General features: G+C 52.2%; 3 protein-coding genes across 3 annotated transcripts; 2 read left to right on the top strand and 1 right to left on the bottom strand.

Moving 5' to 3' along the window:
- Nucleotides 1–2596: 2596 nt before the first annotated feature.
- Nucleotides 2597–4150, top strand: J4E85_000163 (uncharacterized protein; the record flags this gene model as incomplete). Its single annotated transcript, XM_051464457.1, has 3 exons — nt 2597–2626; nt 2685–3196; nt 3244–4150. The coding sequence occupies 3 exons, from the start codon at nt 2597–2599 to the stop codon at nt 4148–4150; spliced, it is 1449 nt and encodes a 482-aa protein (XP_051330978.1).
- Nucleotides 4151–8192: 4042 nt separating this feature from the next.
- On the top strand, nt 8193–9443 carry J4E85_000164 (uncharacterized protein; the record flags this gene model as incomplete). The annotated part of the gene is made up of 1 exon (XM_051464458.1): nt 8193–9443. The coding sequence occupies one exon, from the start codon at nt 8193–8195 to the stop codon at nt 9441–9443; it is 1251 nt and encodes a 416-aa protein (XP_051330979.1).
- A 1012-nt stretch (nt 9444–10455) lies between these two features.
- Nucleotides 10456–13446, bottom strand: J4E85_000165 (uncharacterized protein; the record flags this gene model as incomplete). Its single annotated transcript, XM_051464459.1, has 4 exons — nt 10456–11296; nt 11542–12465; nt 12567–13000; nt 13060–13446. The coding sequence occupies 4 exons, from the start codon at nt 13444–13446 to the stop codon at nt 10456–10458; spliced, it is 2586 nt and encodes an 861-aa protein (XP_051330980.1).
- Between the last annotated feature and the right edge of the window lie 225 nt (nt 13447–13671).

Consider the following 13671-nt stretch of genomic DNA (forward strand, 5'->3'; position numbering starts at 1 on the left):
GTATTTTGGCGGCGGATCATGGTGGGTTACGTCGTCGTATTGGTGCGGGGATGTTTGGGGTCGACATGGAACACCGTGCTCAAGCGCTGCCGCTGCCGCTGAAGAAGCGAGTGGGAGGCTGGTAGTGCGCTCATGTAAGCCGTGAAGCATAAATGGTCCAGGTCGATGCAGCGCAAGGTTGTTCTCGCTCGCAGTAGCGCTTGGGAGATATAACCCAAACCGCCGCGCATCACTGACACCATTGCTATGAGCTGACCTTCTCCGCGGCCCGGACTCAAGTACCGCTGTATGTATTCCTGGTATATCTGCGATAGCTGCGAGGGTTCGGGCTTGAGGCGAAGGCTGAATGGGAGGAGACTCGGGAGAGGAAGGAAGGGCCGTATCGGGCGAAAAGGGACCTGGCGGTAGGGTTGTCGCGTCTTGTAATGTCAAAGCGTGAAGCTCCTCTGGTAAGGCATCCACTCTCGCGTGTCTTCCAATGCTACTAGCAGATGAAGGCAGCTGCGAGCTTTCATTGAACGGCCACATTGGGGTTGCCCACCTGCCGTTGATGTTGGGCGAAGCGGGAGAAGCAGCTCATGAGAAGAGGCTGCCAGGAGGAGGGGTGAAGAGGAAAGCATTGCGGGGTGTCGCGCCATTGTTATGCATGTTGTAATTGCGATAGCCGGCTCCAGCAGGAGAGTTGGCTCGCAGTGGTTGATGCAGAGTGGTTCTGGTCCGCTAAGTCGTAGTGTCCGGCTTGTATCCTGCGCGTCGCATCGAGACTGTCGACGGTGCTCTAGATCTCCAATGCTCTCCGGAGGGTGCCGTCCGGTCTGGTCTGCTCGTACATGGCGAGTGCGCTCGTGGGTTTACGATGGGCGAGAGATGGTGTTGGAACCAAATGACGACAGCTCCAGCTACCTCGGTCCTCTTGGCAAAACCCACGCCCTCGCAGCGACCTGAAGCGTTACCCTCGCACCAACACGACACAAGACAGTACAGTCATCATCGCTACGCGCTTTATTCCATCGTACTGGAATGGTTATGCAGATCCTTCTCTCAACTGATTGAAGGCCTAGGTACCTTGGTGTTCTTCCTGCAACGCTGTTAGCATCGAAACGAGCGCACGCGCAGGCTGACGGACGCGCCACTTTCTCGTGCAACGTATGTACCATCGCATAATGCATTCAGCATGCTCTGACGACTATGCAGACAAATTGCACGCCATGTAGAACTTGGCAGTATGCATTTTTACATGGTCGGTAGCCCTCTTCGCCTTGAACGCCGCGGCGCGCGCTTCACTATACATGCCGAAGAAAGGACATTGCTGGCTCAAGGAATTGGCTCGCAGGAACCTGGAAACTATGGCAGATGCTAGAAATCCTTACAAGAGGAGACCTTGATGGCGCTGGTGCTGATGACTGGGCTGATGCGTATCCCTAAGGCTCCTGCTACTCACAGCAAAACTTGTCAGCAGCTCATGAGACGACACGAGACGACATGAGAATAGGCACATCTAATCATCGTACGATCAAACGGAAACAGTATTGCGGCAGAAGTAGCCAAGGACGCCCTAGTGCTCAGTGCGGCCGGATATGTTGCTCTCTGGTAGATGAGCCACCGCTATCCATAGTGTATGAATTACGGTACCCAGCAGCCTGTTTTAACTTTGCAGGTACCCCTTACCGCGTGTTGGTTTGAGAAGCAGGTAATAACCGTGCAGTACATCTGGTCTCGCGTCCTTGCGGCACAGCATATGGCGACACTTGGAATGCATGGCACTTGTTCGAGAAGGAGCGAATTGTTCGCGCAACGCCCCATGAAAGGACTACAACGGTCGCTGATGTATTTGCGCAGTCGAAAAACCTTCAAGTACTGATTCAAAGAGAAGCCTGGTAGTAGATCAGCCTCGCGGCGTTGGCATGGACCTAGTGTTCGGATACACGGACCACCACCGGGATTAAATCAGCCGCCAGCAACGGCTGCACCGCAGCACGCAAGAGTAGGATGGTAATATCCGCCCATCTTATCGCCAAATTGCGTTACACAGGACGATGTCGTAAACTCTCGTACATATGGCCTTCGGCAGGCTGCCCGTCCTATCCAATCACCCCCGATCCTGGCTTATCATTCAGGCCAAAGCGACTATACCGCTTTGATCCTGTCTCTTATCAGCCACCAAGACCCTGAGAGTCTACCTCACCCTTTGGTACAAGCGCGACCGTGGCTTACGGGTCCTTGGCCCTTTGAGACATCCAGTCCGGCGCGCTTGATTTCTTCGCATTCCTTCGCGGCACCGAATCTCAGGCCAAATACAGCCACCCAAGCCAGAAGCTCCACATTGTAAGCTCGGCTCCATCACTATGGGATTGGGAACGCCCTGCTTATCGCTGCCAAGACGGGCCATGTTCGACGTTGGGGGCACAGCAGCTTCGCATGTGTGGGCGTCAAAGGCGAACAGGGGCTCAACGGCGCATCAATCTCGGTCCCTTGAAATTGGCGGAATGGCGTGAAAGAACGGGTGGGAAGATATATCAGCCTGGAGAGCCCCTGCCCATCCCGTCTTTGCTTTCCAGAATACCCCAGAGGTCCCAGTCCTGGTCGATATACCGACATGTCTTCAATCATGGAGCCACCACCCACCGTAAGTATCCCCAGGTAAGGCGGCAACCTGCCATGCAGCATGAATAACAATTGTGTAGCCTGAGTTCGATCCGGCGAAGCCCAATGGCGGCAACCCAGATGTCGAGAATGTCAACCTTCAGTACACAGGCCTGGAGTTCCACTACATCTATCTCATGATTATGGCCTTCCTTGTGTTCCTCATCATACCTGGAATCGGCTTCCTCTACTCTGGTCTTTCTCGTCGCAAGTCTGCCCTGTCCATGTTGTTCCAGTCTTTTGCAGTCATGGGAGTTGTTACCTTCCAGTGGATGTTCTGGGGCTACACGCTCGCGTATTCTCGCACTGCCAGTCCTTTTATTGGCAACATGGATAACTTTGGCCTCAAGAACGTCATGTCTGCGCCATCGCCCGGCTCATCGTTCTTGCCCGAGATCGTCTTTTGCCTGTATCAGATGCTCTTTTGTGCATGCACTGTGCAGCTCGTCGTCGGTGGATCATTTGAACGCGGTCGCATCCTGCCTTCAATGGTCTTTGCCTTCTGCTGGGCGACTATCGTGTACTGCCCCATCGCATGCTGGACATGGAACGCGTAAGTCTCGCGATTATGATCCTCGAACTAGGCTAATTGGATCATAGGAACGGATGGTTGTTCAACCTTCCTTCACTTGACTTCGCCGGTGGGGGTCCCGTCCACATCGCGTCCGGCTGGTCCGCCCTCGCATACGCTTTCGTCCTTGGCAAGCGTCTACACAAGGGTGACAAGATTCACGGAAAGGCTCACAACCCCACACTGGTCTTCATAGGCACTGTCTTCATCTGGTTTGGATGGTTCGGCTTCAACGGAGGTAGTGCTCTCAATGGCACAGTCCGCTCTATGCTGGCGGCGTTCAACACCAACACCGCCGCCAGTTTTGGCGTGCTTGGTTGGGTATCGGTTGAGTACGTCCGTACCAAGGGTCACTTTTCCGTCGTCGGTGCTTGCTCTGGAGCCATCGCTGGTCTTGTCGGTATCACTCCCGCTGCAGGTTATGTTTCTGTGTGGATCGCTGCCCTAATCGGCTTTCTCACCGCAGCCATCTGTTCTCTTTGCCAGAACGTCGACAAGTGGATCAAGATCGACGAGGGCATGGATGTCTTCAAGCTCCACGGAATCGGTGGCATGGTTGGTTCATTCCTCACCGGCATCTTCGGCCAAGCCTGGATCTACGACCTTGACGGCATGGGTCCCTACGACGGCCTCGGTGGCATGGACGGTGTGGGCGTTCAGATCGGCCGCCAATTGGCCGAGATCGTTGCCATCGCCTCCTACTCTTTCGTCGTCTCCTGCATTCTTCTGTACATCCTGAAGTTCATTCCTGGCATGCATCTTCGTGTCACCTCAGAGGCTGAGATGATGGGTCTGGACTACGACCAGTTTGGTGGTGAGCAGATTGGCGACTGGAGTATAATGGACCAAAACCACTACGAGGCGAATGTCAGCAGCTCAAGCAGCCAGAACGTGCCTACATCTGTTCCTGCGGCAGCGGTCGGAAAGCAATCGTAAGAGTTAGTGGTGAGCGCCTAGTACTAGGTGTTGGCGCAACGCGGGCAGCGCTGCAGTGGCTGTTAAAATTGCATGAGGATCCCAAAACGAAGGCTCTTCCATTGGCGATCATCACACGGTGTAGACAGAGGCTTTATCAAATCCATAGATTTATCACTCGTAGGTATATTAATCGTCGTTCCTTCCTTAGCCTTGACTATGTGTATTGTACGAGAATTTCTGCGAAGTACAAGGGGATAAGCTGCGACAACTGCAGAACCTTATATTGACCTATCTGAAAGCGTAGGTCGTGTTCAGCGGACTTAGCTATGCTAACAACATTCCTCGAAACGGTTCACAAGTGGTAGCTCTCGTATTCAAGATGCATCTGCCGTTACGCTAGTTCCGAATAACTCGTTGATGCTACGTGGTAGCGCCGGTAATCTTGGAGGAAACAGATCATAAACTGTATCTTCGTCTGATGAATCATCGTCTGACCCAAATACGGTCTCTCGACGTCTGGCGATAGGTCGGTATCCCGCGAAGGGCGCCCGACTGGGAGGTGAAGTCATTAGAGACACCGACCGTGTATGAGAGGGTCCAAGAGCAGCGCCAAAATTTGGCTGTAACGCACTTCTTAGCGTGGGAGACGCCATAACTTCAGACTGTCCGGTCAAACTCGCGGTCCCTGGACGTGGCAGGCGCATCCGATGTCCGCGGCCACATATGAGCGAGTTGACGGAGATAGGAGCCCTTGGTGTTACGGGACGAGATACCGAGGATGACGATATAGACGTTGAGCAGCTGCGCCTCGACGATGGAGAGCTGAGATCCGTGCTTGAAAAAACCTTGATCGGCATTGTGACATGTAAAGACGCATGCTTTGTCGTGTCCAATTTACTGACATTGAAGCATGCATTGCCGGTAGCAATCATATCGTCAGAAAGTCTCAGTACCACCAACTGCGCACGTCGCAGCTTTAGAGACTGCGCAACGTCATGTCGAAATGGGAGGAGTTCCTCAGCGCTGAAGTCGCCCGTGTGCCGAGTGAGTCCGGCGAAGAAGTCTATCATGAACTTTTCGATTTTCGTGTGGGTGCCAATGTGCTCCTCCAAATATAAAAAGGGCTCGTGTTCTAGGGGTATTTGGGCGTGAGCGTCCAGTAGCTCCAGGTAGAATGTGCGATAAGTATATACAAGCTTGTTTTGTAATCGTACATCGTCGATCATATCTGCGAGGCACCACGCCTTGGCCAGCTTAAGCATCGTGTCACAGCTACCTGTGAGCTGCTTTAGTGGGTTTTTTGCGCTTGGTCGCAGTCGCCGTATCAGACTGCTGCTGCCCAAGTAGTCCAAGATGATCTCAAAGACATCGGCGTCGGTATTCATAATCCTGCATCCCTGTACGAGACGCGCGCGCAGTACTGGGCATGCCTTCAGGGCCGAGCCAGGGATATGGATAAAGCGCGCATAGGGTGGTTTACCCACTCGAACTTCGATGTCGTTGGTGTTCGGGACTTTAGTGCGCACCTTCGCTGGAGAAGTATAGACAGTGGCTATATCTGCACTTGAGGAGCTTGTAGAGGACCGTCCGTTAGAGTAAGACTGATCACCTAGTGTCGCCTGAAGTGAAGTGATCATTATCGAGATACAATCAGGGGTTTTCTGTTCGGGTTGAAAGCGTGGGATAGAGTTGAATATTGAGGCGGGTAGATCGTGCCACCAATCTCTAATGTTTGTTGGAAGCTGGAGAAGTGAATGAGAAAGTGGTGCAGCATTAATACACATGACCTGTATATGAGATCCCATGGACAGGGCTGTCAATACGACTTGAGAGGTTCAGGATTCGTGGTTCCTCTGGTTCAGTGGTGAACGAACCAAGGTACATGCTTCGATAAATTATCTACACATTTTGCTTTCTCTCAAGCTGTGTCTGACGTTACGTGTCGGGAGAAGCTCACAAGTGTTGAACACGTCTCTTCAAGTATACCTCAACATGGTGTAAATGAAGCCGCACAGTCTCCGTACTCATAGAAGTCATATAATACGGGCGCCCTGCGGATGTTGCGAACGCCGAGGATGGATTCAAACACCTTGCGTGAGGAGCACCGCAAACTTCATCCGCTGCGTAATGCTAGCACCTGGGTTGATCGATCGAACGAACATTCGCGAAGAGTCATTGCACAGCGCGCATGGTGTTGTGGGAGCCACAGTAAAATACTGCTGCGTGACCTATGAGCAGCTCGAAGTTACCAACAACGACTGCTGGATCCCAATTTGGAAGCTCCTCAGAATGCACGGTCCATTTGCGTTGGTAGATAAGGCGGTGCTACGGATACGCAGATGTGATTGTTATGCGAAGGAGTGCACTCTTGATTTGCAAAGTTCCAGTGGTGATGGAGCCTGATGCCCAGGTGTAGAAGAGGGCAGAGGGAACCGGCACGCCGGGGATCCAGGAGACAGATATGCACGGACCATACGCTAGTCGGCCCGATGCCAAATGCAAACCTCGCGTCATCGCCGCTACATCTCAACCACGCGCAACAGTTACTCGCGCCTCATGTTTGCATCCAAGATTGCCGGGTCATCATTGCGGCTCGCGTGCTACGCGTCTCGGTTGCCGGCGGTTTCTACCTTCCGTCCTGCTGTATCACAATTCCGCCTCCTTTCCAAAAATCGCGTACTTCGTGACCAGCAAAGGAATGATGCCCAAAAGCCTACACACGAGCAACCATCTGTCTTGGTAGACGTATCACCGCCCATCGATCATACTACCGAAAACGCAACACCTGAAAGTCCTAGGAGGGTTAGATACCTGCGCCCCGCACTATGGGCTCTTTCGGTATCCTGCGGCATATTCTACGGTCTCGCCTATCTAGAGGCCAAGAGGGAGCTCAAAACAAAGCCGACATCTAGTGGAGGGTGGTTTCAGGCACCGCAATGGAACACAACACAACGCGGACCTCCGACCCCAACTGAAGTCATAACTGGAGCGTGGACCGGTCTCGATCCCATTTCGCGAGTCACGTACGGACTTATCGGGGCCAATAGCGGTGTTCATCTCAGCAGCTTTCTCGTGCCTAAAGCCTGGGATGCACTATGGCATACACCTGCTCGCAACGTCAACCACACTCAATTCACATCCATGTTTGTGCATGCTGGAGCTTTGCATTTTTTCGTCAATATGTATTTCTTGAACAATTTCATGGCACCAGTCGGATACTCGCGACTGTTCGAGGGTAGCCCATATCATACGTTGTCGTTCTTCCTCTCGGCAGGTGTGCTGTCGGGCTTTGCTCAACACTGGCAGACATGGAGTACCCGCATACCTTTCCATCGACGGCCCATCCCCGAGATCTTCATCAAGTCCGGAGGTGCATCAGGAGCACTTTTTGGAATCTTAGGGGTGTTCTGCATGCAATACCCGAACGCTGGAATAGGGATATTGTTCATTCCAGTACACTTTGATGCGCAATATGTACTGCCTGCGATCCTTCTTTTCGATCTCGTTGGCATCATTCGCGGTTACAGCTTCGTGAACTTTGGCCACGCAGTAAGTTCAACGCGCATGACTCCACGGGACTTACTAACATCATTAGGCTCACTTCGCCGGCGGGATGCTTGGCATAGCATATTCATACTTTGATGGTAAAACAAACCTTTGGAAACCGCTAGTGCGCCACTGGAAACGCCGCCTACAGTCCTAGATCATTGGGGGATTGAAAATCATGAAGGACGAATCAAACGAATAGTTGGAAAGCTGCAAACTTTCAGACAATGTACAACGGCGTCGAAAGTCCTAACAAGCCACATCCACGATGGACACTCCTCTCAGTACATGCATTAGGACAAAGAACACAAACATTTTCAAACTCCACATCTGTCCAATGGATGTGCAGTCGTATCTACACCGGAAACATCAGACGATGCATTTCTTTCATGTGGTACAAACCGATGATGCTGTGGCCGATAGCTTATAAGAGCAGGAATCTCACAAGCCCATTGTCTTCTCGAAAAAGACATCGCAACCATCAGAGACTCACACGACCATCCGACACCAAAACATGCCTTTCAAGATACCGAATGACGGTGTCACTATTACGGTCAAATCCGACAACGGGCACCTTGTTCCGATCGAGCTCAATGATCGCGTACTCAGAAACTGTCCGGTAATCAACGCAATGCCCTCGGGTACCATACTACCCAACGTGCAAGTGAAGCCTTTTCAGGCCGTGACGAGTTATCTGGACGGCAACGATCTCCCGGCGGTCTTCGCGAGTCGCGTCGACAGCAGTGCGCCTTTGCTCCTCTTCGCTCAAATGTGGGCGCTCGCGGCGCGACTTGGTCTTCCTATCTTGCAGAATGAGCTCATATCGTTTATGACCGACGTTCACGCCAGAATCATTAATGGGAGTGTAACAGACTCGCCCTGGCAGCGCACTGCCGATGGGTCTCTCGTCAAAGCTTTCCTGCATCTTCGAGAGCAGGTCGATCCGAATAGTCATGCCGAAAAGTTCCTCATATGCTTTGTTGGCCGCACAGCACTGTTCGTCAGCGAACTGGATCAAAATCTCACCCGCGAACATCTGGACCCTGCTATCCGAAAGGAAATATTGGACGAAGCACGATCCTTCGGTCTGGATCCTATCAAACATCAGCCACAAACGTTCCGTATCAACCCCCAACAGCCACCAAATTATCGACCCCTTGAGCAAGACTGTAACGATACAGGTATGGCTGATGGGTCTTGTTCACCCTCCGGGACGTCACGCTCAATTACCAGGGACGACACATGGAACCTGCCTCCACAACACCGTAGATCTCCGGAACTCATGTACCCACGGCCACGCAGCCCGCTTTCCAATCGGTTCGACCATGGCTCAGGTCCACTGGTATGCACGCAGTCTGGAGACCCCAGTGATCCAGATCCAGGGTACACATCGCAGGCCATCAATTTCGATGATCCCAATCGGCCCACTGGCGATGGAGTTAACGTGATCCGTCTGACAGGTCAAGGCTCAGGCGGCCCACGATCTCTACCCTGCCCGGCCAACTATCATCATGACACCACATTACCCTACATCATCCAAATTACGCAGCACAACGATAACGCTCATGGAAACGGAAACTACACTCACTATGGCGACAAAAACAGTACGACTGCACATGCTCAGGGTGGTGGTACTGGACGCTCAAACCGGACTGTACGAGCAGTAGCGGATAGCGGAGAACGGCGCTACAAGCTCATTAGGGAAAGGAAGGGAAAGCAATCCAAATGGTTTTCGCTCTTGGCATACGGCAGCAAGTACTATTAGAAGCGAAGTGCGTGTTGCGAATGCCTTTGGTTTTATTGGTAGACTGTTTGTTCACGTTCGCACATCCCGATGCGTCATTCTTATGTAGCTCCAATCAATAACTCGCTTATCAATCAAGACCTTTTGTTACCATGGAACGTTCAATCTTTATGCGCGATACCACACCCCAAAGAACCAACTCCTGACCCTCTCCCTCTTGCTCATCCTGCTTTTCGCACTACCCATCTTTAGCTTATCGCTTTCCTGACGAATTAGCTCTATGCTATTGACGGTGCGCAAGGCAAGACCACCCAGGCCTTCGATATCCACCTCTTCTTCGCCCTCTTCCGGGAACGCCTCATTGCACACGTTTTCTAGATCGCTCTGACGAGAACAAAATCCAATCCTCGTTCTCTTTCGTCTCTCGACGACGAGACTGTCGATTGCACGGAGAGCTAGGGAAGAGGTGACTTCAGCGTCTTCGATCTCCTCTTCAGTTATGTTGTATCGTGTCTCTGGTCGTGGAAACGAAGGCGCTCTTGCGTGACAGCGTGTGAGTGGGTATGTAGAGGCGTGGACACGGCTGTGTGCGGAGTCGGTTGGAGATGACATGCCTGCGTGATGTGCGCTTGATCTTTGGATTTTGGAATTTGAAAGTGCTCGGTAGTAGTTGGAAGTTGATATGGCTGCCGCTTTGATCAAGGCGGGAGATAACCGGTAGCGTGGAGGGCTGAGATTAAGTAGAGTGTAGCAGAGGAAGAAGGGATGCTGAGATGAGAGAATTAGAATTGAGAGAAAGAGCAGACGATTTATAGCAGATTAAAGAGTCAGAGCCTGGGGCTTCTTTTTCTTTCAAACTATGGGAGCCATGATGATGCTACCTTGGTTTGATTTTTCCATATGCCCATACATTGGTTCCAAACATGCCATCTCTTATTTCACATTACTCATCCCTCATCTCTCATTGGAAGCGCGAACTTTACGTCAGATGTACCGACTGTACGCCAAAACAGCCACTCGTATGGTACGAGCCTCAAAGCACGCGTCGCATCTCATCAGATATCGGGAAGTCAACGTCGGCTCCCGCTAACTTGATGCCAAGCGCCCTAACCTTCTCTTTCAGTTGCTTCTGTAACTGTGCAGGCATGGAAGGCAGCCCACCAAGTTCTTTAACCTTCTCTCTAATCTCGGAAGGTAGCAGTGTCAGGTAGTCCATGTCGGGTGAGCTCATCATCTGCCTAAACTTCTCGTCAAGCATTCCTTCGAAATCTTCCGCGTTCGGCCCATATGAAGAGCTGCAAAGATGCTCCGTGGGGATATCAGTATAGCCTAGTCCACGTAGCGTCTGACATGCGAGTATCTTCATCTGCTGTTCACATGATGTGCAGTACCAGCGCGACACCTTCTCCACACCGAGCTTCTTTACACATGACTTGTGAAAGTACGTAGTAGTACAGTCGCGATGTGAGCAAACGACAGTGTCCTTCGCGAGTAATCCGCCCTTTGGTGCAGTAGCACGACAGTAGCAAATGCGCTCCGTACCTGGACGCTCGAGTTCGTTGTGCTGGATATCCTGTAACATGACCTGAGTGAGCTCCTGCTTGTTGAATCCGTTCTTTGCGTAAAGTCGCTCGAATCGAAGCTCTTGAGCCATTAGTGCGCCAGGATTGAAGCCATTCTTAACGTCGTCGTACTCCTTCTGCAGACGATCAGGTATGCCATCTGGGTTGCGATTGCGCGCTCGTATAGCAGGGTCTTCGATGAGATAGTTGATCAGGTCATCGTCTACTAGCATCAAGCGGCCTTTGGTCCGATGATCCTTCTCGTACAGTGATAGTAGTTTCTCTCCACGGAGGCGGTTGAAAGGCCCGGTGCTACATAAGTCTAGGCATGGCATCACCAGGTAGCATTGATCTCCCAGAGGATCAACACAGGGACAGTCTACGTCAGAGTCAGTATCTGCTGCTAAGTGCCAGTTACGATGCACTTACGAGGCTCATGGAAGGGACAATCAAGAATGTCATTGTTCTCAAACGAACATGATGTGCTGTGTGAACAACCATCCCATGACGGCGGGAACGGATTTGTGAGTTGATCGCTAATAAATTTGCGTACAAACCTAATCCAGTGCATGTGCTTGCCGTGTTTTGTGACAGGTAGTAGAGGTTCAGGCAGAGGTACTGGAGACACTCCCTTAGCGAATGTCGCGTCCGTGGAGATTGGCTCTGATACTACCTCAGTGGAAGCATCGTGATCATTGGCGCTCTCCGTGTACGATAGCACATCTTGAGAACTATCGCGGTCCTTGTTGTAAAGTATAGTCTCAGGTAGCATGGGAGCAGATTGTGCTAAGACGTCACCCACGTCATAGACGTCTTCAGTGGCTTCGTTTCGGAGATCAGGAAGACTGATAGCTGCCTCCGGTATAGACTGCTTCTTTGCCTTGCGCTTCGCCTCTCGTGCCTTCTTAGCCTTCTTCTTCTGCGAGATTGCGGGATGGCCGTTGACAGAGTCTTCCGTCTCGGTCGTAAAACTCTCGGGTGCTGACATACCCCAAGCCTTTGGAGGCTTTACTGCTGGAGCTGGGCTATAAGGCTCATCTGAAGAGCTCCGCGAGGCTGAGAGGTTTGGGAAGTCGCGCGAATCGGAAAGCCATGGAGTCGGTCCAGGCCGAGGAGCACGAGCCGGGGGCTTACTTGGAATGTTACCCCAAGCGCGCGTCTTTGCTACCGATTTTGTTGGCGTCAATCCATTCGTGACGACTTGCCATCCATCAAGAGCTTGTTGTGACTTCTTGATCCGGCCAGGCACTGTAGTCGGCCCCCGCTCTGAAGCCTTGACGTTGATCACCAGAACCGCAGCCGACTGTCTGTTCAAGGTTGGGGCGGGTGGCAAAGGTAATAGCGGAGTATGATAGGGCTCGATATCTGCATGGTAGAGTCCATCGTCGCCGCTCACGCGCTTGTGGTTGCTCTCAAGATGCCTTCGGTCGGAGATGTCAAGGGTACTAGACCGCGGCGGCGACTGGTCATCGTCCTGATCACTGGACTTCTGTCAGTTTTGAAAATAAATGAATTGCGCAACGAAGTTGGCCAGCGTCTTGTCGCAATTTTGCGGGACTAAATGAGGGCAAGGGCAACGAACCTGACCAGTGGAGCAGTCTCATCCGTGGGGGTGATACCGCCACTGAAATCACTCAGACTAGACGCGAACTTCTCTCCAGTTTTCCAGTCCTTTCCAGTATACCTCTCTTCTACAATACCGTACGCGGTTTTACTCGTGTATCGGAGATAGCCTGCTCGTCGCATTCGCACTTCGGCAGTGTCTTTCTTGACCAGAACGATGTCCTCCAGGACGGCGTGCTTGAACGTTTCGACGAGGCCTTGGAACATCTTGAGTTCTTTGCCTTGTAGACCCTTCGTTTTGGTGTTACGCCTGAGTAGCTCGTTGATACGGAAGGTTTCCAAGATGCGGTCCATTTCGGCTTCGAAGTCAACGTTCAAAGACTCGACAGGCGCCTCGGCGAGCTTTCTGATTCCCTTGCGGCCGACTTGCGTGCTGTATACATGGGCGTGGTACTGTGGAGTAGTCAGTAATTTGACGGGGTAGATACCAAAACAACAGACTCGGTACCTACACGAAGCTGTCGCTCAATCTCCTCGATCTCTTCCGGATTCCGCGGCCCGTCCGCGTCGTTGCTCGTTATGCCCTCAACTGAATGTACAACGGAGTCAATGTATCTAATCTCCTCCTGCGTAATGACTCTAGATCTACTAGCCGCTCTCGCCAGACGCTTTGCATCCTTTCGCTCACGCTTTGAGGATGGAGTGTCCTCATCGCCGAGATCTCTCGCTATTCCATGTTCTTCTAGCTCAGATTCGTCCGGCACGATGTTCCAGTCGATCTCGCCACAACTCTCATAGACGGCTCGTAAGCGCTCGGCAATGTCGTGATGACGCTTGTAGTGTTGCTCATCAATGCCCATGCAGTACTTGCAAGTATGACCGCGAAGTCGCATGAACATAGCCTGGAGAGGTTAGTGCATCGTTCGCCTTGGGTATATCCCATGCAACTAACCTGGTGGAAGCGCACGCATGGCTCGCTGTGCTTGCCGAAACAAGACGCCCTCGCGCCAGGGTGGCTCAACGGACGCTCGCAAAAGCCGCAGTGGTGTCTATTGGACTATCATTAGCGACCGTCTGCTTTGGGTGGTTGCCTCCGGACTGCGTTCCGGTGGCCCAAACAAACA

This window comes from Alternaria conjuncta, assembly GCF_024043145.1.
Source record: "Alternaria conjuncta strain BMP 0040 chromosome Unknown scaffold_1, whole genome shotgun sequence".
NCBI classification, from domain to species: Eukaryota; Fungi; Ascomycota; class Dothideomycetes; order Pleosporales; family Pleosporaceae; genus Alternaria; species Alternaria conjuncta.